General features: G+C 33.3%; 1 protein-coding gene across 1 annotated transcript in view; it reads left to right on the forward strand.

The window, feature by feature from the left end:
- The window catches only part of LOC123664632 (golgin subfamily A member 4), a 95,257-nt gene that overhangs the window by 27,188 nt on the left and 41,451 nt on the right, over positions 1-26,618 (forward strand). The window contains exon 15 of the mRNA XM_045599150.1: positions 5,855-6,036. Coding sequence (XP_045455106.1) covers positions 5,855-6,036 — 182 coding nt within the window. The remainder of the gene's footprint in view (positions 1-5,854; positions 6,037-26,618) is intronic.

Raw genomic sequence — 26,618 nt, forward strand, 5'->3', positions numbered from 1 at the left:
AGATAATATTATTACAAAGAGTGAGGATCATTGTTACATGCTGATAGATATCGGGATTCCATGACATTACGAGCAAATATTTATAGACGATTTTATTTTACAAACACATTATAATAGCCCCTGCTTAAGAATTAACTTCTTAACCATTAAAAAAAAACGAGTGTGCTTTAGACCACACGACTGAAGTAATACTTCTGCACAATAAGCCTGCACTGTCTTAGATATACGAAATGTAACTGACTATGAGAGAAAGAGAAAAAGAAAATATGTGCTTGTACCTCTCTTGCTCAGTTTAACTCGCCCTATCACCCTTTTCGTAACGCTCTCGTCACGCATTCACCAGCTTACTCCCCAAGTCAAGTGTGCGTAAAGCAGTTTGACTTCAAAAACTTCATCATTGCGTATATATTTCGTATATACGTTTGTCTGAGATATATATTTTTAAGTAGGTAGGTAAAGAAGTAGATTAAACACGTACAAGGTCGGGAGAAAGGTCAGCAATGAACATGAGATGCTTCTGGTGTTGCAGATATCCATACGCTACAGTAACCGCTCACCATCAAGTGGGCTGTACGCTTGTTTGAAGTCCAACTCGTATAAAACAATGTATTTTACAAATATTTTATATGATTGATAATAAACAGTTCTTGTGCCTGCTGGGCCAATAAGTCGTAAAAAAATTTACAAAGTTATATTAGTTCTAATCCAATATACTTTGGTCATAAACCAAACAGTTTTACGTAATTTCAATAAACGTCTGCGTGACCGTAAAGAAACGCCCTTTACGTAACTTTTTCTATCAGTTTGAAAGGGTTCGAAAACATTTTTCCGCGCTGTTAGTTTTGACGATCCTCGATCAGACGTCGTCAACCTTTCGACTGGTTTTACTGTTTTTAGTAGTTTTGTAATTTTATTACGAGAGTTGTTAAGATTAGATGAATGAAACTTTGGGTTGTCTTAAAGGAATGGGTAAAGCTGCAAGTCCGCCCATTGTACTAAACAATCTGTAACTATGTTAGAACTATGTTTAATGTGTATTATGTATGTAGTTGTGGTGTACAATAAAGTAATTAAGTGAATAAAACTAATTTGTAGCCGGATTAAACTTGATTTGTTTGGTACAAGAGAACTATTTTAAATTTTATTGGAAATATTTATTTTTATTCATGTCGAATAATTTATTTTATTGGTCGCATTTTTTCTTCTATATTGTTTGATTATAATTTTATTGCTTTAAGTTAACAGTTTTCCATAGAATAGTAACAAGATGCTTTTAACTGCCCTTAGTCGTTTATACTTTGGGCTTTATAAGGAGGGCTCAAATTGATTTCTTTTTATTTAACTGTAACTTAGACACAAAATACGTATTTTTTGTTTAAACACTTATAATTTCTATCTCACATTCTTTATGTAATATATTTTTAACCAACTTCATACTGACAAATTCTCGATTCGACTGTTTTTATTTTCATATAATAATTTTGTAGGTACATTTGTAGAAATATTGTTATGTGTCTAGTGTAGCTTGTGTGCGGTTAAACAGCGGGGTCGTATAAAGTACACGTCGGCCGCGCCTTTACCGTTTTAGGGTTACCACAATTCGACAGTCAAATTATTATTTTTATTTCTTATAAACATTTTTATTTCATTTTTGGTTCATGATAAATAATTATAGCCAGTTATAATAATTATATTTTATGTTAAAAATAATTAAGTAATATGTTCTTTTATCTATGAAAATTACAAAAAAGAATTTGTTACTAAATTATAATTAAAGCGTAACTTAATTTTTCAATTCGAATTATTCTTAAGAGATTCTTTATAGTAATAATCGAATTATATCGACAATAGACACCCCTGAACATTCCCGGTAGCGGTGAGTGGGCGGGCGCCTTAAAAGCGGCGCTAATGCATCCAGAGGGAGCGTTTGTGCTATCAAGTAGACTCGCTTGTCTGCTTGAATTACATATTTTTATATTATTTATATATAAGAAAGTACCGGTAGCTGCATTTTTGTTTAATAATTTCGAATATTTTATTAAAAATTATGTCGTTATATAAGAAAACTAATACTTAAAATAATTTGGTAAAAAATCTTTTGCCTGCTTGTAGGAAACAATATTTAACATTTTCGTATTTGTTGTTATTATTGATATTATGTTACATGTATTTGAGGTTACTCGTAATTCCATAATTTTTATACGGCTTGCTTAAAATGTTAAAATTAATAAAATTATGAATATCATATAACCTTATTCAGAAAAGTATTTCAAAATTTTATTCTATAGGAAGAGTTGTTTTTGTTTATGAAAGTTATTTCATGTTTATGAGTGTCCGATAAAATTTTTAAAAATTTATAGAGAATAAGTAAGTAATAAGATAGCTTATAATAATGATAACAATTGAAGATAACTTTTCGCAGTTAACTATTTTATAAGTTATATATTTCAAACTTAAAAAATTTAATAATTATCTACATATATATTAATACGTGCGTAATACGTAAGCAAAAACGTTTTACCCCTTTATACGAAAATTGCGATGACAAAGGAGTATGAAATTTCGCACATTTATAGTTTATGTAGAGAAAGAGTGCAGAATGATAATATTTTTTTTTAAAAAAAAGAAACATTACACACACTACACACACTACATTACACACATTACATGGTGTATTTGGCAGACACACGCATATACTCTTTTGTTTATTATTATAGAAGTATAGTCTTTGACAACAGAACCTTAAAAATGTTCAAAATTATTATATATAGGTATATATTATAATTTAAATTAATTATAGTCGAATGTCCACTTTCCAATCTCCAATTTGTCTTCATGACATATTCAACCAAGTATATCATGATTTTGAGTGCTTTTAAAGTTATTTTTGTTAATCATTTTTTATTTTTTTTTTGGTATTAAATTAAAATACATTTTAAAAATATAAATTTCAGAAATTCTAATTCAATTGATTCCGTTCTTAATTGATTCTTGTACCGTTTTTTTTTTTTGATATTTAATTAACACAGCTCCGGTGAAGGGTCGATGTTATCTCCGGTAAATCTTTGACATCAAAATAAGAGTATATTTGTATAGTATTTTTGCACATGTCGAGCGTCAATATCTAATTTCGTATGTTAATGTTTCGAGCGCATTGATTTCTTTTAATGCGATGTATGTCTGAAATTCTCGCTCAGAGAAACACGATAATGTTTATCTAATTTTTTTGACAGCGCCGTATGTTATACGAAGTTTAAATTTACGAAATATAATTAACCTTAAGATGATATTTCGTTAAAAACATTATTTTTGAAAATCTCGATAACGAATCTTGATTGTTTAGAAATAATTTTTGTATTTTTATTTTTGCGGGGATTTATTTGTTTTCTTAATTGATTTAATTTTGGCTATACTTTAGCATTTTTATTAGTATTTTTTAAAGTTTAATAGAAATAATACTTTAACATCATTGCTGCGAATATTTGGGTATCGGGTTGGCAAGCGTAGGGCTTTCCTGTTGGTAAGCGATATTACCGTAGATTATAGACGTCTGAAACATCAAAAGTATCTTACTCACTACAGGAATACAACACTGCTTAAAAGCAGTATTATTTAGCTGTTATCTTCTGTGAGGTCCAGATACTTCCTCAGTCGGGCTACTCAAGATTTTGAGCAGGATATTTCCTGCTGTGTCCTACCTCAGTTATGTGTATATACTAGCCGTGTCCGCGACTTCGTGCGCGTGGAATATAACAAAAAGTTATTGTTCAGTTCACAGAGTTATTAAATAAATATTTTTTTAAAAATAAAAGTTGCCTAAGTTATTTCTTGCTACATCAGCTACTACCAGTGGAAGTGCCGTCAAAATCAGTCCAGGCGTTTCAGAGATTAGCCGGAATAAACAGACAGACAAAAGTTGTAAAAAATGTTATTTTGGTACATATGTACCGTGTCTAACATCCATATGCATTTAGTAAAAAGCGGTTATTTTTATATTACAAACAGACCCTCCAATTCTATTTATTTGAATAGATATATATCCTTAAATAATTTTCAGTAATTTTAAATTTATAATTTAAGTAGTTAATTATATCTTAAATAATATTTTTTTGTCAAGTGTCTGGTTAATCCCAAATTTTGAACAACACGTTAAATCCGCACAAGTTTTTAATTTCTCGAATATCTTATCTCGATGATTATCTTAAATACCTTGATAGATAAGCGATGCATTTATAAAAGTATATTAATAATTTATAATTAAGCTTAATATCGGTGTGAATAAAACGACAAAAAAATAGTCCCGCTATTCAGATTTTGGTCTGGTTTCAAAGTAATTTATTTTTTCTCATTAAAAAGGACTTATTAAAACGTACAGCCTCTGGCTGCCGTGTTAATTGTTTTTATCGATGACGCCATCTTTAATTTTACTGTACATTTTTCACACAACGCTTTAAATCTAGTTGTTTACGAGGACCGCGGTGGAACATCTCAGCGATAAAATCTCGGTACGCACCAAATTTGTTATTTCGGGTATCGTTTGTTCTCTTTTTAACCAGATATCTATATTTTATATAACGAAAATACATTTGAAATTTTTCGAAAAAATTCAACGTTGCGGTAATAACTGCCAGTACATTTTAATAATTATCGCATTTCGTACTAATGTTGTAACAAAATTGTGTTTTTAAATATGTAATAAGGAATGGAAAATTATTTTTATATCGACTAAAATTTAAAAATAGTTTAAAAATGTATTTATATAAGGTAATCGAGGCAACAAAAGTATTTCAAAATTTCGAGCATGTTATTTTAATTTAAATATGAAAAGAAAAGAGCGAGTGACTCGCCTATTTCGAACACTCCCGATACCTAATGCCCTACGTTGATACAGCACATACCTACGTAACCTCGCCTAATGGCCGGCGTGCGTTGCATTTTTACATTCGTGAACTTTTCTATATTTTTTCTTTTTGTTTTATACTCACGATCTTGGGCTGTGTTTTTGAATGATTTTTTTTTTTGAACCACGAATTCATTTTATATTGTAACACTTGTATATTGATAATAATCGATTTGAGTTGTTTTTGTCATTTTTGTACGAAGATTAGTGTGTTTTAACCATTTGAAGTAAAACTTCTTTACGCTTGACTTGGGGAGTAAGCTGGTGAATACGTGACGAAAGCGTTACGAAAAGTGTGATCGGCCTAGGAGATCTAAGTTAGATGGCGCTTAAGAAGGAGTTTCTTGCCGATCCTCTCTGCAGAATCTACATTCCGAATCGGTGGTAGCTTTAAAAATTATTAAATGTAATAATTTATTTTTAAAGTTTTAATTTGTAAAATGACGATTCGAAAGTGCTCTTAGAGCCTATTTGAATAAAACTGTTTTTGATTTTGATTTTGAAGTTTTACTTCAGTCGTGTGGTCTAAAGCACACTCGTTTTTTTTTTTTAATGATGTAGTAAAATCGTTAACCAGAAAGAAATAATCATAAGTAAGTCTTCCGTTTGCTTAGATTCTTGAACATTTATATTTTTATAATTACTATAAAACTATATTCAGGTATAAAATTCGATGTCTCAAATAATTGAGTATTACGACTCACTTCTTTTATTATTAGACTTCTCTTTCTAATGATACTTTTTGCAGTCAAAACTATATTTTTTTGGAATTGTTTTTTTTTTCTATCATTTATTAGTTTTATTAGAAATTATTCTTAAACCTATTTTAAAATTAATATATGTATTATCATTTAAAATAAAAACAATTAACAAAATCAATAAAATTAAATTAAAGTAAATACTTAATGATTGTTATATGACTAGTGCTAATGTTAGAACATATTTGTCACTCAGGAAAAAGATCTACAATCAGACCAAAAAGAGATGGACCTAGCCAAGCAGCTAGCCGACTGCCTGTCGGTTGCCCTGGACTCGGTCTTGTGCGCCACCCGCATACACGACGAGAAAGGGAACGAGCCGAGGGATGAAGTCGAGGTCCTCGTGCTGCTGAGGAACAGGGCGCATCAGATCATTAGGTAAGTGGGCTTTGAATTCACTTTATTATTGCAAGGTGTATTGTATGATATGTATGATATTATGGTTTTATTAGTTCTCATTCGCAGACCAAGTAGTTACCAGATTTTTTTAAATTGTACTAGTGGCAGGCACTTTGAGTTTTTGGAAGAAAAAAGCTATAAACCTTCCGCTAAACAAGTATTACGTAAGCAGAATTTTAGTAATTTTACTCCCCTCCTCCCACTTGTCAGTCAAACCCTCCTCCCCCCCCAGCTTACGTAAACATCATAATCATCACTTCAGCCTATTACAGTCTACTGCTGGACATAGGCCTCCACAAGTTTTGCCCATAGTCACCACGCTGGGCAGGCGGGTTGGTGACCGCAGGGCTGGCTTTATCGCACCGAAGACGCTGCCGCCCGTCTTCGGCCTGTGTATTTCATAGCCAGCAGTTGGTTGGCTATCCCGCCATCGGTCGGCTTTATAAGTTCCGAGGTGGTAGTGAACTGTGTTTCCCTTAGTCGCCTCTTACGACACCCACTGGAAGAGAGTACGCATTGGTATATATATTTTAATCTATTCAGAAATAATAAATAAATATTTATGACGTAACAACCACCAAGACCCTGGCCCTCATGTTATTGATAATAAGCAAAACAGAGACCCCCCCCCCTCGGTGTTTTCGTAATACTTGAATGACCCTTATTAGTAATAAGTTTGCTCGTTGAACTATATAATCTGTAGTAGAACATAGCCTTTGTTTGAAATATGTTCGTAAGTGATCAACTAAGTTTAATGAAGAAATGTGCTTCTCTTAAATTACTTGTAATAACTCATGCGTAATTGTTGTTAATTTGTATTTCGAAAATAAGTGTTTAGAAATTATAGAGCTCGTAAGCAATTAGCTTCTGGTGTAAGTTACAACGAGCGATCAACAATAATTAACCTTACAGAAGACCAGCTAAATAATACTGTTTTCAAGCAGTATTGTGTTCCTGTTGGTGAGTGAGGTGACCAGAGCTCCTGGGGGGATTGGGGATTGGGTCGGCAACGCGCTTGCGATGCTTCTGGTGTTGCAGGTGTCTATAAGCTACGGTAATCGCTTACCATCAGGTGAGCCGTACGCTTGTTTGTCGACCTAGTGACATAAAAAATTAAAAATAATAATAATTGACGTCTTGTTTGAGTAATTGACATAGAGCAATCTGCCACGCGATAAGAGCGCGATTAGCGCAAATTGCTATTTTTTATTAAATTGCGCCGTGTCGATCGATGTGTATACACAATCTATAATAAAAAAAATATATATCTTGATTTACAATCGCAAAATACAACATGAAACGCATATTGTAATTGCTAATTGACCGTTAAGTTAATGTAAATTACATGTTTATACAGACTGTACATAAGCGTGAGGCGTTATATTAAACCAAATAATTCATACCATTTCAATGCTTATACGTATGGAATAATAATATTTTTTTCTCAAAAAAAAAAAAACTTAAATTTACATCAACAAGTGTAGTAGGTAAATACTACATAATGTTAAAGTATAAATCATAAATTAATCGTCAGATCACGCTCAAATTAAAATGGGAAATCCTTTGAATAAAAATTGAGGCAGAGTACAGCAGGAAATTTTCTGCTCAAAATATGGAGCAGCCCGACTGGGGTACGTACAACCTTACAGAAGACGACAAATAAATAATAATGAATAGTAAATTTTCAGCAGTATTGTGTTCCTGTTGGTGAGTAGGGTGACCAAAGCTCCTGGGGGGATTGGGTCGGCAACGCGCTTGCGATGCTTCTGGTGTTGCAGGTGTCTATAAGCTACGGTAATCACTCACAATAAGGTAAGCCGTAGATAGGCTTATTTACCGACCTAGTTACATAAAACAAAAACAAAAAAATCGGTACACCCAGTAAAAAGTTATGAGGTAACACATAAAAAAAATTGAAATGAGTATTGTAGGTACAGTTTTAGTATTTAATAAACAAAATACTTTATACAGTTATATAACTATATCGCATATACAAGCAATTGTATCAAATCTGTGTGTTGATATTAATTACTAGCTTGGTACCCGCGACTTCGTCTGCGCAGGATTAGTAAGTTCTTCGAGTAGCTTAATATCTTCTCAATATCTATCTTTATACCTAAATTCATTAAAATTGGTTCTGCGACACAAAAATCAATTTAGTAGTAAAGTAGTGCATTAGAAAATTATTATCAATTTTTATTGTATTTTATAGTTCACTGTTTTTGCGATAATGGCTTACTCATAAAAGATAGATATATGCCATCGCGGACTTTTTTATAGGACTAATTAAGATAAACATTTCTCTTATACATTATATACGTGTAAACTCTACAGTTTTTGCAGCGTACGTCAGAATGGCTCGCAGATGGCAGATTTTTTTCCGACTTACTTGACAATTATCGTTACATTTTGGACAATCCAAACACTATCCTTAAAAATTATAGCCTATGTGTTATTCTGATGTATAAGCTATATTATTGTTAGCTTTCATTAAAATCCATCAGCTAGTTTTTGCGTAAAAGAGGAACAAACATCCATACATCCATACAACTGAATTGACTAGCCCGTTGGCGCAGTTTGTAATAGCCCTGCTTTCTGTTCTGCGGTCGATTCCCGCCTGAGTCTGGGTGTAATATAATATTTGTATTTATATACGTATTATTTCTATGTAAGTTTATCAAAAAAAAAATATATAAATAAAATAATAAAATAAAAAATAAAAATATAAATATATATATATTTATAACAGTCGGCTGTTACCTGTAACACAAGCATTAAGTTTCTTACCATAGGAACAGACGACCGTGTGTGTATGTTATGTGATATTTATATTGTTATTTATTTGTTTAATACATACAAACTTTCGCGTTTATAATATTAGTAGGATGAAAAAAAAACTTAATTGAAAAATATCGAAATATTTAAATGTGAGAAAAAATCATATTCACGTACATCGTGTTTTTTGTTAATTTTAAAATTCAGATAATTTCATTTGTGTAATGTTTGATTTGAATAAAGATAAAGAGGAAAAAAAACCGTTCATATTACGGAATAATTAAGAATAAATATTCGTTAAAATTTTAAATTCAATAAAAAGTTTAATATTTAATATTTTAAATCGTAATACGTGAAATTAATAAAAAATGGATGTAATTTATCCATGTTCGTATTGAAGTTTTGCGTGGTAATTTTTTTGCCACTTTTTGACATTATGATATATTACTAGTGTGTAGTAGTGTAGTGTAGTCGGAGATCCGAACTAGAGACGAACTTCACCCAAATTATTATATTAGCAAAATAATCATGAAAGTGTTGGCTGAAAAATTCCTGGCCAGATTATATTTAATTTAAAATTAAAAGTTTCAAGAATCAAATGAATACCTACAAGAATAAATGAATAATACAATATAAAGCTTGTAGAAAATGCAAATGTTGGCTTGTTCTCCTGAAGACTTAATAATTTTCACATGTGTGGTTTTATAACTTCAATTACCATTTGAATTGCGGCTTTAATGATACAAACATAAAATTTCTGAATATCAATATATATTAATACGCCTAGGTTTGAAATGTTTGCCTCCCTTTTTATTAGGAAAAACCTCACAATTACTCAACATAAATTGTATATCATTTTATAGATAACTAGCGACCCGCCCCGGCTTCGCACGAGTGCAATGCTTGATACTAAATATAGTACAGAATGTCTTTATTTATAGTGTGCAGCTGGCTTATAGCGAGGTTATTAACATAATAACAACATTCAAATATGCGTCGTTAGATTACACGTTGTTACAGAATGCGTTGAAGAAATAAAGGTTCACTGCTCGTTCCCCGTAGGTGATAGCGTGATAATTTGTAGCCTATATATTGACCCGACTTCTTAATAATATTCGTGCCAAATTTTAAGTAAATCCATGCAGTACTTTTTGAGTTTATCCCGGACAGACATACAGACAACAGACAAAAATTCGAAAAACTATATTTTTGGCTTCGGTATTGATTGTAGATCACACCCCAAGTATTCTTTAAAAAAAATATTCAATGTACAGTTTCGACTTTCCTACCATTTTATTATATGTATAGATTGTTTGCTCTACCGGCGACAAAAAGTACCGGTCGGTAATTTTTATTGTTCTATTACAAATCAAGTCACGTATAATAATACTTTTTTAAACATTTTTGAATATCATATCAAAAATTGACCGCTCCAGCGGGGTTCGAACCCGCGTCTCCGACGTACCGTGTCGGCGCTCTAGCCAATTAAGCTATGGAACGATGCACCCGCTCGAGCGAAATTTTCGATATGATAATTTTTAATTTCGGTTTAAGCGAACCGTGGCGCCGTCTATAGTGAGCTCTTTACAGAAACCCGTAACTATTCAAAGTTTCATATTACAATGAAAATCTTTGACAGGAGACGACACCGTGCTATTTTTAATATCTAAGATTTTATTTTTGTGTTACCCCAACTATCATATCGAAAATTTCGCTCGAGCGGGTGCATCGTTCCATAGCTTAATTGGCTAGAGCGCCGACACGGTACGTCGGAGACGCGGGTTCGAACCCCGCTGGAGCGGTCAATTTTTGATATGATATTCAAAAATGTTTAGAATTCCTAATGTGGGGTAACACAAAAATAAAATCTTAGATAATACTTTTTTGTAATTTTGTAAAGTGTTAATTGTTATAGGTAGTTATTTAGTGCGAATTATTCGCACGGGTATCGGTAGTTCTAAGTTATTTTGAACAATAATCATTTTAAGCAATAAAATAAAATACCCAATCCCAAGACGCTTGTTGCGTCTATAACAAGGAGACACGCGAGCTAACGGACGTTACCAATCATTCGTCGATGGTAAAATATTATTTATGACAAAGTGATAAGGGTTAATCTCGCGCAGCACCCCCACGGGGTTAGTCATAATCTAATTTGTCTAATGCACTAGCACTCACCGCCCTCCGTTTTGGGGGGTGAGTAAAAAATGTTCGGGGAGGTTCTCTCAATACGTTTACGAATTTGCTACGGACTGTGTCGAATTTTTCGAATGCAGATTTTTCGTCAAAGTAATAGATAAAATGATTTTATTTATTTGTTTAGTTTTTTTGTTCATTTGTGATGCTTGAAGTTTTTTTGTGAGAGTTTATAATAATAATAATAATAATAATCAAGTCACACAATACACAAATCAACACAATAACATATTACAAATAAAAAACAGTGTACAAAGGCGGTCTTATCGCTAGAGGAGCGATCTGAGCGGAGTTTACATAATTATGCATATTGATATATTTTGTCAATTTTGTGTAAAAGTTGTACGTAGTATAGTAAGTAAGTAAGCTTTTCCGGCGAATTTTGTACAATGAATTTTATTTCGTGAATTATATCGATTGTTTTTTTTTTTTTAATTTTATTGTATTTCAATCGTTGCTCTAACAAAAATGAACAAAAAAAGGATTATACGGTTTTATACAGTTGTTCTGTAGTAATGCGCGTACTTACCTACATTTCGGCGATTAATTTTTATCTCTACAAGAAACGAATAAACAAACAGTCAACTCCAAGTTCTTCAACAGTCAGTAACTTCATATGAACTTATTATCATATTAAGATAAAAGCAAAATATACTTTTTTAATTATCACATTCGATCTCTTTATTTGAACCTCATTCATTTCTTCCAATGTTCTCTCGCTTCAGCCTGTGACATCCCATTGCTGAGCATAGGGCTCTTTCCCCGGTGGAGGATCTATTCCCTACTCTGAATAACGATCGCTATCAGGTGTACATGATAACAACCGGGACCGACGGCTTAACGTGCTCTCCGAGGCACGGTGGGGAAACCCACAAGGACTGCACAAAAACCCAGACCACGGCAAACATCTATATGGTTAATACAATGTCATGTGCGGGGATCGAATCCGCAACCGCCAGCGCAACAGCCCCAAATCAGTTCTGTGACCGTTGCGCCAACGCGTCGTAATGTTCACTCATATTAAATACATATATATTTTTTATCCATAATAAAAATCTGTCAATACGAATATCACGATGTTTTAACGCCCCATCGAACTCCACAAGAGTCCCATTTAATCACGTCGAACAATAAGTGCTGTTCTGTCGTAAAACAATTTGCAGCAACAGACGAGTATTGACGGTTTTCTATTGTAGCGATGTTTTTGACGTGTCGCTTTAGAATATATCGGGACGGGTTTTAGGGGTCTGAAGTTATTAGATTTTTTGACGTGACAACGTCTAATTGCTTAACTTATATAAGAACTTGTGGAGGCCTATGTCGAGCAGTGGATTGTGATAGGCTGAAATGATGATGATGATGATGATGATGAACGTCAAATAAATCTAAGAACGCCGGCTGCATGCACAAAAACGATGACTTATTGTAGCGTTATGCTAATTGTCCCGTTTACGCCCATTGCACGCTCGCGCCGCATCTCAACTCTTCCACTCGATTGGCCCCTGCTTCCGAGGAGATGTTTTGTTATGATGTTGTCACGTTAAACTATCGTCCGTAAATCAACTTTACAGATAACCAATTTTTTAAAGCATTTATTTAAAATACTCGTATTTATTTTTATTTTTAAATTAAAATGTTATTGACTGAATATACATAGCTATAGGCTACACAACATACTTCGCTGATAATTTTTATAGGAAACGAACTCCACACCTAATTAGATGTGTACTTTATGTTTCATCCTTTTTATATAACTCTTCATTATGCGTTTGATAAAACAATTAAAAATATTACATATTCTTAATCCGTTTACTGGATTCGTTTTTTACTCGTACCTGTAAGATGTAGTGTCACTACGAATAGCTTCTCAACATCTAAGTGGAGACAATTTCAGTCTCTTCAGGCTAGTCAGAACTACAGCTAGTAATTTAATACGTAGATCATTTATTTATTATATGACTACTAGTAATTATGAAAGTAAACGTTTGTCGAGCGCCGCTCTCGAGTAGCGAGCATGTGTGACTGTCGTTCCTACAGCGCCTTTGTGTACACATACATGTGCATTGTGTGCGCACATTGCCTCATCGCTTCGTTATTGTTTGGTTTGTGCGACGCAGGGTGGAAACCCTAGTGTATTATTTACCTACAGTTTAACATGTGTATACTATAAATAAGTGTATTTGTAATTATAGAGAATTTTAAATACACCTAATATATAAAATTCTCGTGTCGCGGTGTTTGTAGTTAAAATCCTCCGAAACGGTTCGACCGATTCTCATGAAATTTTGTGTGCATATCGGGTTGGTCTGAGAATCGAACAACATCTATTTTTCATACCCCTAAGTTATGGGGGGGGGGGGTTAAGAGGGTTAATAAAAATAAAATATTATGAAATTTTGTGTGCATATCGGGTAGATCTGAGAATCGGCCAACATCTATTTTTCACTCCCCTAAGTTATGATGGGGGGGGGGGATTGAGAAGGTTAATAAAATATATGGCAAAACAGTGTTTGCGAAGTCAGCTAGTAAAAATATATTAACTAGGTTTTCGCTCGAGATGAGAGTGTATTGGTCATACTTTCTCTCGTGATCAATTCATTAAGAACTATGTATGCTGTAAATCAAAACTGAAAGGAACTAGGTTGTTAAAAAAATGTCACTTCCTTTTAAACTCAATTAGAAAACAAACGAACAAAAAAGTAACTTGGATTTATATCGACAAGTAACAACATAAGTAGTCGTAAAAATAATAAATGAAATAAGCATTACACTGGATGATGATGGACGGAAATGGGATCGGATTAAAAAGGATTAAAAAGAACCACCAAAATATATACACCCACTACAAAAGTTATGAGGTAACACACACAAAAATACAGTCGAATTGAGAACCTCCTCTATTTTTTTTTAAATCGGTTACGAAGCATCTTGTTGGTTGGTATACTAAATCCTATACACATTGTTCCCCAAATGAGATATCAATGTGTGTGCGATTACAAGCGATTATCACTCAAATCTGCTACAGTTAGGATCCGGGGATGACATTATGTGAGGGTTGATTCTGTGACGTAATGACGCATGGTTACATTGAGATGTACAACTTAAATCGACATCTGGGTTCACATGCTGTGTCTTCCATTTCGATTAATTTTAAAACCAATTAGCGTTCTGTGTAGGATTCCATAGACGATATCTTTGCTGGACCTTGTCGTGGATCTCTGTTTTCAAATCTAAGTTTTAGTATCTCGAACTAGTCTTCATCACAAGAATTGCTACGATGTTAATAACGCCTAGTGTTAAATAAACATCTCACATCCAAAGACCTTTAGAAAGAATAGCCACTGTTGTGACTTACGCCAATACGTCTTCAAAAACGCCTCTTTCTAAACTTCCCTAGCCGTCAAATAATCCGGTATCTTTGGTAGCGACTTGAACCTCTTAAGAGTTACAGCTATTATCATATACGACTGATGGCATTTTAATGCTCTAATCAGCATTCCAAAAAAAAAAAAACTGGAATGTCAACTTCAAGTCTTCCGTAGGTACATTTCCAGGCTGATTTATTAATTGAATAAGTAAAGCAGGTGAAACCACGTGGCACAGTTAGTTATACACATTTATATTGTTTTCTGTAAGTATAATTAGGAATTAAGAGCTTTTAGTATTTCATGTTGGTCCGCTAAGTGACGATTTGCAATTAAATGATAATGGTAATGCAAAGTTGATCTGAAGTACTCGATGTTTAAAAAGTGTTCGTTCATTATCGAGAGGTCTCAAGAGGTCGTTACGAGGTGTTCTCGTTACATTTTGACAATTGATGTCATATTAAATGGAAAAAATGCGTTAAGGAATATTTAATTACTAGTTGTGCACTGCGGTTTCACACGCGTTCATTTTAAGAAAATAATAGCGATAGCCTTCCACGGTGAAAGAGCTATCGAACACAATATTTTTTCAATTCGATTCATTAGTTCCTGGAAGTAGCGCGTTTGAACAAACAAATAAACTTTTCGGCTTTATAATAATATATCTAGTATATAATATTGTTATAAAAGAAATCTTTACTTTTAATTGTTTTAAATTGTTTCAGTATATCGTATTATGACTAAATTTCGAAAAAATTTCAACCGAAATTTTAATAATTCAATATAAAAGAATAGTTCGTAGGTCTGTCTGAAGTAGAATATAAAATACAGTGTATATTTATTCGTTGTTTGTAATAATGTGTGTGGTATATACTGTGTGGCTACGACATTAAAGAATATAGCCACCCCATCTCTTCCCGTGGGTGTCGTACGAGGCGACTAAAGGATAGCACAGTTCCACTACCACCTTGGAACTTATAAAGCCGACCGATGAATAATGTGGGCTTACAGATAGCCTTACCTTCCATGTAGGATGTATTACAATGGTTGAGTAATGTATTGATCTTGACTTTTATCTTCTCAGTAGTATATATTTATACTAATATTATAAAGAGGTAAAGTTCCTAACTTTGTTTGTAGGGAATAATCTTCCCAAATAGTGACCCGATCATGAAAACTCTTTTACTAAAAGACAGTTACACTATTCAGGAGTGATATAGGCTATATTTTATTGTTTTTGAATAAAAAATTCAGTAAAAAATAATAGTATATGTAAATCAAGTCAGCGTATTTTGAGGACAAAGACAAAACATTTTTTATGAGGGTATAAATAAATTAATTGAAAGATCTGAAAAATGTGTCCGTCTTGCAGGTGAATATATTGAAAAGGAAAAATAATTTGGTTTTTTATTTCAACCCCTTACCCTTCATTCGGCGAACATAAAAACGCTCCCTCGTATATAATTATTCAGCCGAAATATATTTTCCCTTGATTCGATCATTTTATGGAATTATGGATTGGGCGGCCTGAAAGAGTGAGCCAAAATAATCGATGATTATAATTATTAACATATCCCATTAGACATGTATTACGCTGCTTTTAACTTTTTCTCTTACTTTCAAAGGTCAGTAAGGGCTGCAAAAATTAAATAGCCCATTAGCGGCAAATTTGTAAAGTCTATTCCGAATTACGAGTAGCTTGTCTGACATATGGCATACAACAGTTAAATTTCGGATATGTCCAACCTTAATATTATCTGTCAGATATGGTATTCACAACCTGATAGACACAAATTCGCTAATTATAACTTTTGGCCCTTAGCGTCTGTTTCATAATTGCCGATAAAGTCTGATAAATTAGCTTTTCAGCAACTGCTTGAAATTGGTCCTGAGTACTTTAATGTCGCCCTTATGCTCGGTGACGAATACAATCGATTTAATGATCATACAAATCGTAAAATCAATGAATCGCAATTACGACCGTGAAAGGGTACAAGGATATATTGAGTGCTCTCGATTGCGGAGAATGGCATCGAGTTGAACAATCGAATTAAACACTCGATCCGATCGCCTCTCGCTCTCGATAACGCTATTACGTTCTCGTGGTGGTGATTTGGTTCCTGAAGTTTTTTAAAGTTCGAATTTTGAGTGCTCTTCGAATTTGTAATTGTTTGAATTCTTTTTTTGCGACAGGTGTGATTTTTTTTTTATTTTTTTTTTTTTATAAAGATATGTCCACAGGCTTATAATGCCCGTGCTTTTGTTATTCCAATTTTTATTTTTGTTAGTGATCGTTACTTGGTACACTACTGCAGCTTACATTAAGAAAACTAATTATTATATCTTAGTGTCTCTAATGCAGACTTGAGTCCACCGACCAAAATTACGCTAACTTAATTGATATCTTACATACAAAAATATATAGATTTTTCGTTTTCTTTTTTTTTTGTTAAATATTGTTCTATTTTTTTATTATTTTTTTTATTATATTGCGCCTTATCTTAATTATTATTGTTATTTTTTATTATTATGATCTATGTTTATATATACACTTACTTGCTATCTATAATATATGTACACTTATTTTTTAGTTACCGTATATGTACACTTATGACCTACTTGGCCTACTTACAATATACACATAACGACAGGTGTGATTGAAACTGATGTGTGTAATCGAGTAAGCGGGTACCCACCTCGTCACATTTTCGCTTGCAATTTTTTACCAAAAGTATGTTTGACCTCCAGACCTAGGATATCTTTTTTTAACGGCTCCTCATTAGGATTTAACCTGTGTCGAGGTCCAGAAACTAAGTTAAATATTTACGAAGATATTGACATCGCTATATTTTGTACATATATATTTTTTTCGTTAAAGATATAGTACCATAGTACCTACAGGTAGTCCCGGATAGGAGAATCCGCATACCTAATTGAGAAAAATTTGTATATTTATCTGTAAATCATAATTTTAAGAAACGTTTTAATCGAATCGTATAGGTTTATGAATAAAAAAAAAAAACATTTTTTTTTGTATTTGATTGCATTGTGTATTCACAATGGGTTTCTTCTAATCTTTTATTGAACTTGCTTACTTACTTTGAAATAGAATTTTAATAATAATAATAACTTTATTTGTTAAACACACTGAACCTAACATACACAATATATACATATATACATTCAAAGCTTTAAATCTAATACAATATTTGAGAATAATTGTGTTTGCTCGCCTAACAAACCGACTTCAATTACATCGACGAGTAGTACAACGTAGATCGACGAAAAAATAGTCAGGTAACTACGCGTTATTAAAGATTACTCAAAAAGTAGTTATCAGATCTCGATAAAATTTAAATGTGACCACATGATAAACATCCGCTTTCGACAAAATTAAAAATTATCAAAATCGGTACACCCACTTAAAAGTTATTGCGGATTATCGAGAGTTTCCCTCGATTTCTCTGGGATCCCATCATCAGATCCTTTCCTTATCATGGTATCAAACTAGGGATATCTCCTTTCCAACAAAAAAAGAAATATCAAAATCGGTACATCCAGTAGAAAGTTATGCGGTATAATACAACGTAGGTCGACGAAAAAAGCGTTAAGTAAAAACGCATTATTAGATATAACTCGAAAACTAGTTGTTAGATCTCAAATAAATTTAAATGGGACCAATTGGCACACACCACCTTTCGATTAAAAAAAAAATTGTCGAAACCGGTCCACCCGGTCAAAAGTTCTGATGTAACATACATAAAAAAAAATACAGTCGAATTGAGAACCTCCTCCTTTTTTGGAAGTCGGTTAAAAAAAAGCAATAAAAGAAGATAGTAACGCGGCAACAGTGTTTCGCAAAAAAGTGAGACTTATATATTCAGGACTAACCCTAACACTGGTTTTCAGGACCACTTAACTTTAAACTTAACTTTAACTTAGTCTTAAGTAAAAAAATTACATACAGATTAGTTAAAGAAAAAACAGGTCAAAATACAAATGATCTTAAGATCTATGCATGATATTATTTTATAATAACACACAGTTTTTGAAGTTATGCTTCTTTCGGCGTGTTAGGGAAATTTTGATGTGAGTGAATTTTTACGATGCGCGCGCACAACGTCACAAAAAACCGACACACTGAAGTTAGCTAGTCAACGAAGAGGAAGTTAGCAACGTGAAGTTAGCTAGCGAATGAAGTATAACTTCTTACGTGCGTACATAAGTACGCATAAAGTTTTTTTTTAAAGAGTAACTGCGAAGTTTCTCGCCGAAACACATTCCAAATCGGTGGTAGCGTCACTTTTAACTATAAATAATTTATTAAGACAAAAGTAATTGATTTTGATTTATATGTGACATCGTCTCTTGCAATTAGTATTTGAGAAGTGTGTGAGATGTTGCTACAAGTATCTTAAAGGTTATTTTATTTATTCAGAAAAACTTACAGCTATACATAACAAATTAAAAATACAATTAAAAACTAAAAGCCATTTATAAGTTTTTACAATTAACAACTAAAGAGTGCTGTATTAATTAAGAGTTAAACGCCGAGTTGCACAAAACAAAATTAAAATTTAAGTAGAGATTAAACTAATTTAATCACAAGAATTTCATACAATTCTTGCGATTAAATTAGTTTAATCACTACTCGTGCAACTCGGCGTGAGTAAAACGAAATTAAAATAAGGATGGTAATGGATCATTCAACTACTTAGACATTATTAGCTATCGGAAGACAAATATATAGATAGATATAGTACCATATTAAGACATCATATAGCATTAGAAAAGGCGTGTTCAATGAAGCATTGTCATATACTTTATTGCACTCAAAAAATAGATATAAAACATACAATAATAGAAAGGTTTATGGCAAAGGTGGACTTATCTCTGAAAGAGATTTCTTCCAGTCAACCCATGGTCATGAGTAAGTGTTTCATATAGCGAGGCAAACAGTGCAAGAAGTATTCATTCAGAAGAAAATAAAAAATAGATAATAAATATTAAAAAAAAAACACCAAAGAAAAAATAAATAAAATAAAAGAATAAAAATTTATATATATATACAAAAATGTAACATACTACATATTAAGAAATACATATAAAGATACATACCAAAATATAAATATACTTATACATATACATAAACATATACATATACATACTCACTATAATATATAAGTAAATACATACATATTCTATAATATACAGATGATTACACATTAGCTAGTGAAAGCAAGTGTTTCTTTAATTTATATTTAAAGGAAACAAGGGAAGGACTAGTTTGAATGACTCTTGGGAGTTTGTTCCATAGTAGGGAGGCGCGTACCGAATAAGAATTTAACTTAAATTTTGTATTACATTTTGGTATGTCTAGCTTAGCTGTAATGCCAGAGCGCCTGGAACGAGTAGGAGAGGGCAGTCGGTGAAATCGGGATCGAAGATACGATGGAGCATTTGGATCGTGAAGGATATTAAAGAGAGTGGAAAGGATGTGCATATCACGCCGAAGACGAATGGGGAGCCATTTTAACTGAGCACAAAATTGAGAGATGCGATCAAATTTTCGCAGGCCAAAAATGAATCTTATGGCAAGATTTTGGAGACGCTCTAACTTTGTAAGTAGCTCCTCAGTCACATCCAGATAGCATACATCAGCATAATCAAGGATAGGCAGTAGAAGGGTTTGCGCAAGCATAATTTTGGTTTGGAAAGGAAGAAAATATTGGAGACGCTTGAGAGAGTGAAATGTGTAGTGTATTCTTCTGCTGACCTCGCTGACATGAGCTGACCATGACAAATTGCAATCCATAATAAGCCCTAAATTCCTAACTTTATCACAGTAAGGAATTGGGACCCCAGAGTACGAGATTTTAGGAACCAATTCCCAGTCAAGTCTGCTTCTCAATCGACTACTTCCAATAATAATAGCTTGTGATTTAGCAGGATTGACCACCAGACCAAAAGACCTAGCCCAGTCCTGAACTGCGACAAGGTCACTATTTAAATTTTCAACAGCCTCATGTAACTCAGTCAACTGAAAGTGTCTGTATATTTGTAAGTCATCTGCATACAAATGGAAGGGAGAAGTGATAACACGAGAAACATTGTTAATGAACACAGAAAATAGCAATGGAGATAAGACGCCACCTTGTGGAACACCAGCAGTATATATTCATATTGACTATTAAAAATCAAACAATATTAATCAGGGTAAGAACACACATTACCGACCCCGCGTTCGTTTGAATATCGGAAAGCCAACGAGCCGCTTTGTAATTAGACGGCATGTCGCGATCGCCACGCCCACCAATTGCTAAATTAAAATGTTGAGCTCTTTATACGACGGCTCCGTGCTTTGGAGCTGGAGCGGGTGCTGTAGGGGTGCAGTGTGAGCGATTTAATGGAACAGTAAAAAGGCAGTTTGAATCTAAACTTAATATTATAAAGCTGAAAAGTTTGTTTGTTTAAACGCGCTAATCTCAGGAACTACTTGTTCGAATTGAAATATTCTTTTTGTTTTTGATAGCCCATTTACCGAGGAAGACTTACAGGTTTTTACCTCAAATTAACTCGTGTGAAATCGTGCGGCATAGCCAGTTATATGTATATCTCAGCGGAGTTACAATAAAATTTATATAACATACGGCTTGAAACTTTACGCAACGCGCTTGTGATGCTTCTGGTGACGCAGGCGTCTATAAGCTACGGTAATCGCTTACTATCAGGTGAGCCGTACGCTTGTTTGTCGACCTAGTTATAATAAATATAAAAAAAAACTATAACTAGAATATATGTTCTTACAAAAACGCTAATTTTTAGACTCCAAACTTCTGGGCAGCAGTTTTAACGAGGACATTTTTAATTTATTAAAACTCGGTCGCTCCGATGATTATTTGATATACCAATATTTGTCTTTTATTAGCGCTAGCTTCTCGTTCGAGTCGACGGAGGGCTGGTAATTTGAGTTTCAATTAAATTTTACGTTCATTGTGTTCCTATATTTTATATTTATTTTGGTATATAACTCTGCATATGATTTTAACTTACGACCCGTTAAGCTTATAAGCGAATAGCTCATATATATGTTATTCTAGATCTACGAACATAATTTCATTAGTAGCTTAGTAGTTTTTGTATGATAGAGCAAAAAATTTCCATAAATGCATTCAAACTAGCATTCGTAATAATAATATTTTTTAAACTTTTTAAATCGAATCAGCCTATTATTATACGCTCAGTTGCTGAGAAGAAGTCTTTTGTCTATAAAAGTTGAGTATGGTTTATTAAAGTATTCAAATTTAATTGAATCACCCGCAGTGTTTTTTTAGAAAAACGAACGATAACATATGACATTGTTTTTCCGAAAAACGTAACCTAAAAATAAACAAAATATTTTACGAATTAAATTTCAATACTTTATTAAATAGAATATCCCACAAAAACAACACGATAGGATCTGTCGAAGAAACAATATTTATTCAATAGCGGCTTGGACGACGGGGGCGATATAGTGACCCATTCAATTTGTGTTCCGTCGATGATTCCCGCTCGTTTTAATGGCAGGTGACGTTTATGGGGAACTTTTACCCGACCCTCTCTTTCCTCTGCTCCGTGCTTGGGATGACATTCTATTATTTTTGTTTTCGATAATAATAAAGGTTATTTAAATGAATTCTTTGATGATTATTATTGAAAGAAAAAAAAGTAGAAAAGTTTACATCATTCATATATTTTTTTAAAGTATTGTACGTAATGCCATCAACATCAGCACTTCAGCCTATTGCAGAGTACTGCTGGATATAGGCCTCCACAAGTTCGCGCCAAAAATGGCGTGAACTTATGTGTGATGCCCGTAGTCACCACGCTGGGCAGGCGGGATGGTGACCGCAGGCTTGGCTTTGTCGCACCGAAAATGCTGCTGCCCGTCTTCGGCCTGTGTATTTCAAAGCCAGCAGCTGGATGGTTATCCCGCCGTCGCTTGGCTTTTTAAGTTCCAAGGTGGTAGTGGAACTTTGTTATCTCTTTGTCGCCTCTTACGACACCCACGGAAAGAGAGGGGGTGGCTACATTCGTTACTGTGGTAACCACATAGCAGTGTAATGCTAAAGATACCTTTAAAGTACAATTTTTTAAACATATAATCGTGGCCATTTTGTTTTCGTATAACTTATGACTTTTTTGGATTGTCTTAAAATCTGAATTTTTATTGTTTTTTTATTTGTCATGAATTGGCATTAGGTTATTAGGCACTATTATTTGTGTTGTATTTGTGTATTTTTTTTTTTATATTGTCAAGCAGTTTTATGTATTATGAAATATCGAGATCTACTTCACGAATAAAAAATATAAATAATTTTTAAACAAAATTCTACTTTCACTCTACAAACTTAAAATCCATATTCCGCATTTTTTTTCCACTAATAACAAGATGCACAATTAATTAATTCCTTACAATAAACGAATACCATTTATAGGGTGAGGTGCAACAGAGCAAGTGCAATTAACACGGACGTACGCGCCATATTTTTATATTTACGTTTATTTTGATTTAATTTCACAGTCGACGCGCGCATATGTCGTCTCTTGCGCAGTCAAGTGACGTTATTAGGTGATTGACTAATCGGCCGTGTTAAATGTGCAGTTTTTTATTACATTTTTTTATGTTATAGGTGTGATTTAAATTTCTATTTAATTTCATAATGTTTTGTAAGTTATGATTGATTATTTTGTTATGACGGCGAGCCTTGTTCTAATATTTATTATCCACTAGCTGCCCGGACAGACTTCGTTCTGTCAAAAGACAAGTAAAAATTAATTTAAAAAAAATTAACATCAAAACCTTCCGTGGGCTGTAAGGAACATACAAAAAAAAAATAGCCGAATTGGTCGAGCCGTTCTCGAGTTATGCGCTTAGCAACATTCATTTTTATTTATATAGATAATTATGTGGACGAACAGTGGAGATAATCAAGCAATGTAACTATGTCGTATCTGCCATAATCTTCGTTTTACGAATTTCTTCTTAATCGTGCGACGCGTCGTCTATTCTCCTGATAAATCTTGGGCGAATTGCTCGATTGTGCTACTAAACTCAGAATGCCGCGCTAAACATTGTTTTTCGACTACATGAATATAATTGTAGCGCTTACTCTTTTTCGATATTTTTTGGAGTGCTCAGTGTATTTATTACAGAGGACTTGTCGAAATTTTTATGTCTCATTAGCGCGATTGGCAATAATGACCCTGTTTTCCGCTTCTGAGTTGTTGATTCGATTTCCGCTTCCAGTCTGGGTGGAATTTTAATTGATGCCGTCTTAAATCGACTAAAAATAAATTGAATACATTTAAAAAGGTATTAGTATTCTATTTTAATGAAAGACGACCGAGTGCCCGAGTAGAAAAAAGGTCAGGCTCAACCAGATCATGTATCTGGACCGGATCAGGATAGAATAAGGCATGCGTGATCCGGCAAGCTCTATCAGGACCAGGTCCGGTCCAGACAAGGATAGCCTGATATAAAATATAATCAAGTATGGTAAGGCATAGTGGATCAGGACCAGGTCCGGTCCAGACAAGGATAGCCTGATGTAAAATATAATCAAGTATGGTAAGGCATACTGGATCAGGACCAGGTCCGGTCCAGACAAGGCTAGCCTGATGTAAAATCTTACCAAGTATGGTAAGGTATACTGGATCAGGACCTGCTCCGGTCCAGATCATGATGGCCTGAAAGAAATGACGCGAACTAAGCCTGAATCGCGCTATTAATGTTTTTAAGCGCACTTAGTATATATACAGTTATCAGGACAATCTAGCAGGGAGTCCATTTCTACACAGTGGAGCAATCGTAAGTAATAGGAAATAGTAGTTAGTAGTTAATCATTAGAAGTTAATAAATAAAATTTAATAATAATAATAATTAATTAATAACATAAAAATAAATAAAAATAATTAATATTTAAAGTAAAAACATAAATAAATAATACATGGAAAAAATAAACGGAAATAAATATTATAATAATTATGTTAATACATATTTATATCAATTCGCTTTTTTTTGTTAAACAATTTTTTCAAAAATATACATTCGTGTTTTTTAAAAGGACCGAACCGAACCCGCTGATCAGGATTAGATGAGATTTCCTGATCAGGTTCAGATCAGGAAATCTCATCTCATCCTGATCAGGTCCAGACCAATCATCTGCGTTACATGCCTTATCTAGTCCTGATCAGGCATGCCTGGTCCGGTCCTTCTAAGGAAGACGAAAAAATTTCTACTCGGGTGTATTTAACTGTATGTTAAATTTGATGTCTACTGCAGATTATGAAAGTCATTCTAGCTCCCACACTTATACCAAGTTCAGACCAATAACTACTCCACAGAGTGCGACGGTTATAATTTTTTGCAGAACGCAACGGTTGACATGTGACAGGTCGCGTGGCGGCGTCCTCAGGGTATACGGTTCGATTACCGTCCCATGTGTCCTCCTGTCGCGTGCGACGTGCCATAGATACGGTACTATGAAATTTATTTATAAATTGCGGTGTAGTTGTGGTACAGATGTGTTAGTTGTTTCTGTATCTACCTAAACAAATAAATATGAAACTAAATGCATTCAATCGATTCTATTCGTTCGGTTGTATCGATCTAAATATTTTTTTAAGTTTTCTGATTACCCAATGTGACATGCCTTTTTATTTTCTAGCAAGTGTTAACAAAGTGTCTATGTAGATATAATTTTGTGATAGGCTGTAAAATGTATACTAATATTATAAAGCTGAAGAGTTTGTTTGTTTGTTTAAAGTTGCCAATCTCAGGATCTACTGGTTCGAAATGAAAAATTATTTTTCTGTGCGTAGTCCATTTAGCGAGGTAGGCTATAGGCTAGGTAGCCTAATATAATATTTTAGTGTGTGTTTTTAAATTAACGCGCGTGAAACCGCAGGGTACAGCTAGTATCTGTATAAAAGTAATTATCATTGTTATATTACATTTTTGTAAGATTCAGATTTATTTAAATACTAGCTTACCAGCTGTGCCTGCGACTTCGTCCGCGTGGAATTAAAAAAAATACTTATTGTTCAGTTCGCAGTTATAAAATTTAAAAAAAAACAAATCTAAAATAAAAGTAGCCTAAGTTACTACTCCTTATTACATCAGCTATCTACCAGTAAAAGTCCCGTCTAAATCGGTCCAGCCCGTATCAGAACAAACAGACAGACAGACAGAAAGACAAAAATTGTACAAAATGTTATTTTGGTATATGTAGCGTGTACATGCATTATATGCATTTAGTAAAAAGCGACTATTTTATTATTACAAACAGACACTCCAATTTTATTTATTTGTATAGATACGTATGAAATATTTTGTTTAATAATATTGATGTACTTGTAAAAATATTAAAGTACTAATAATAATTAATTTACTTGGTATTTTGATTTGTTTTTTTAATACAACTAGGTCGGCAAACAAGCGTATGGCTCATCTTGTAAGCGATCACCGTAGTCTATAGACTGCCTTACCACACCAGAAATATCGTAAGCAACCCTACCCCCAATCTCTCCAGTAGATCTGGTCACCTTACTCACCACAGGAACACAATACTGCTTGAAAGCAGTACCTATTATTTAGCTGTGGTCTTCTGTAAGATCGCGGTACTTCCCCAGTCGGACTACTACAGATTTGAGCAGGATATTTCCTGTTGTTGTTGACCCTACCTCAATTAAATTAGTTCTTATGATCTGTGAAATAGATTTTATAATCAAATGACTTTGAATATTTTTTTAAAGTGTAAGTAATTAACATACACGTGCAGTAAAATTACTGTAATTGTTTACTTTCGTAATTGGATCAGGGGTTGGTTTTGTTTGAACGTATCTCGTGAACAATCTTCGCGTTTTATAGTTGTGAAAGTTTTCTTGCGAGTATTTATATGGATTTTGAAATGTAAATATTAAAGCAATTTATTGTTTTAGTTAATAATTAAATGTGGGATTAAGTGATGGAAAAAATATTGCAAAGTAACATTTTGAGAAATAATTGAAGTTGATATTGGCAGTCATATCGGCTATATGTATATGTTATATAATCAATATTTACTCCATAAATGTTAGTTTTGCTATATATATTTCATTAATAATTATAAAAGGATAATTGTTACGTTTTATTAAATTTTTTTTAAATAACAATTTTGTTTGCAAACAAAAAAAATCGAC

This window comes from Melitaea cinxia, chromosome 22, assembly GCF_905220565.1.
Source record: "Melitaea cinxia chromosome 22, ilMelCinx1.1, whole genome shotgun sequence".
NCBI classification, from domain to species: domain Eukaryota; kingdom Metazoa; phylum Arthropoda; class Insecta; order Lepidoptera; family Nymphalidae; genus Melitaea; species Melitaea cinxia.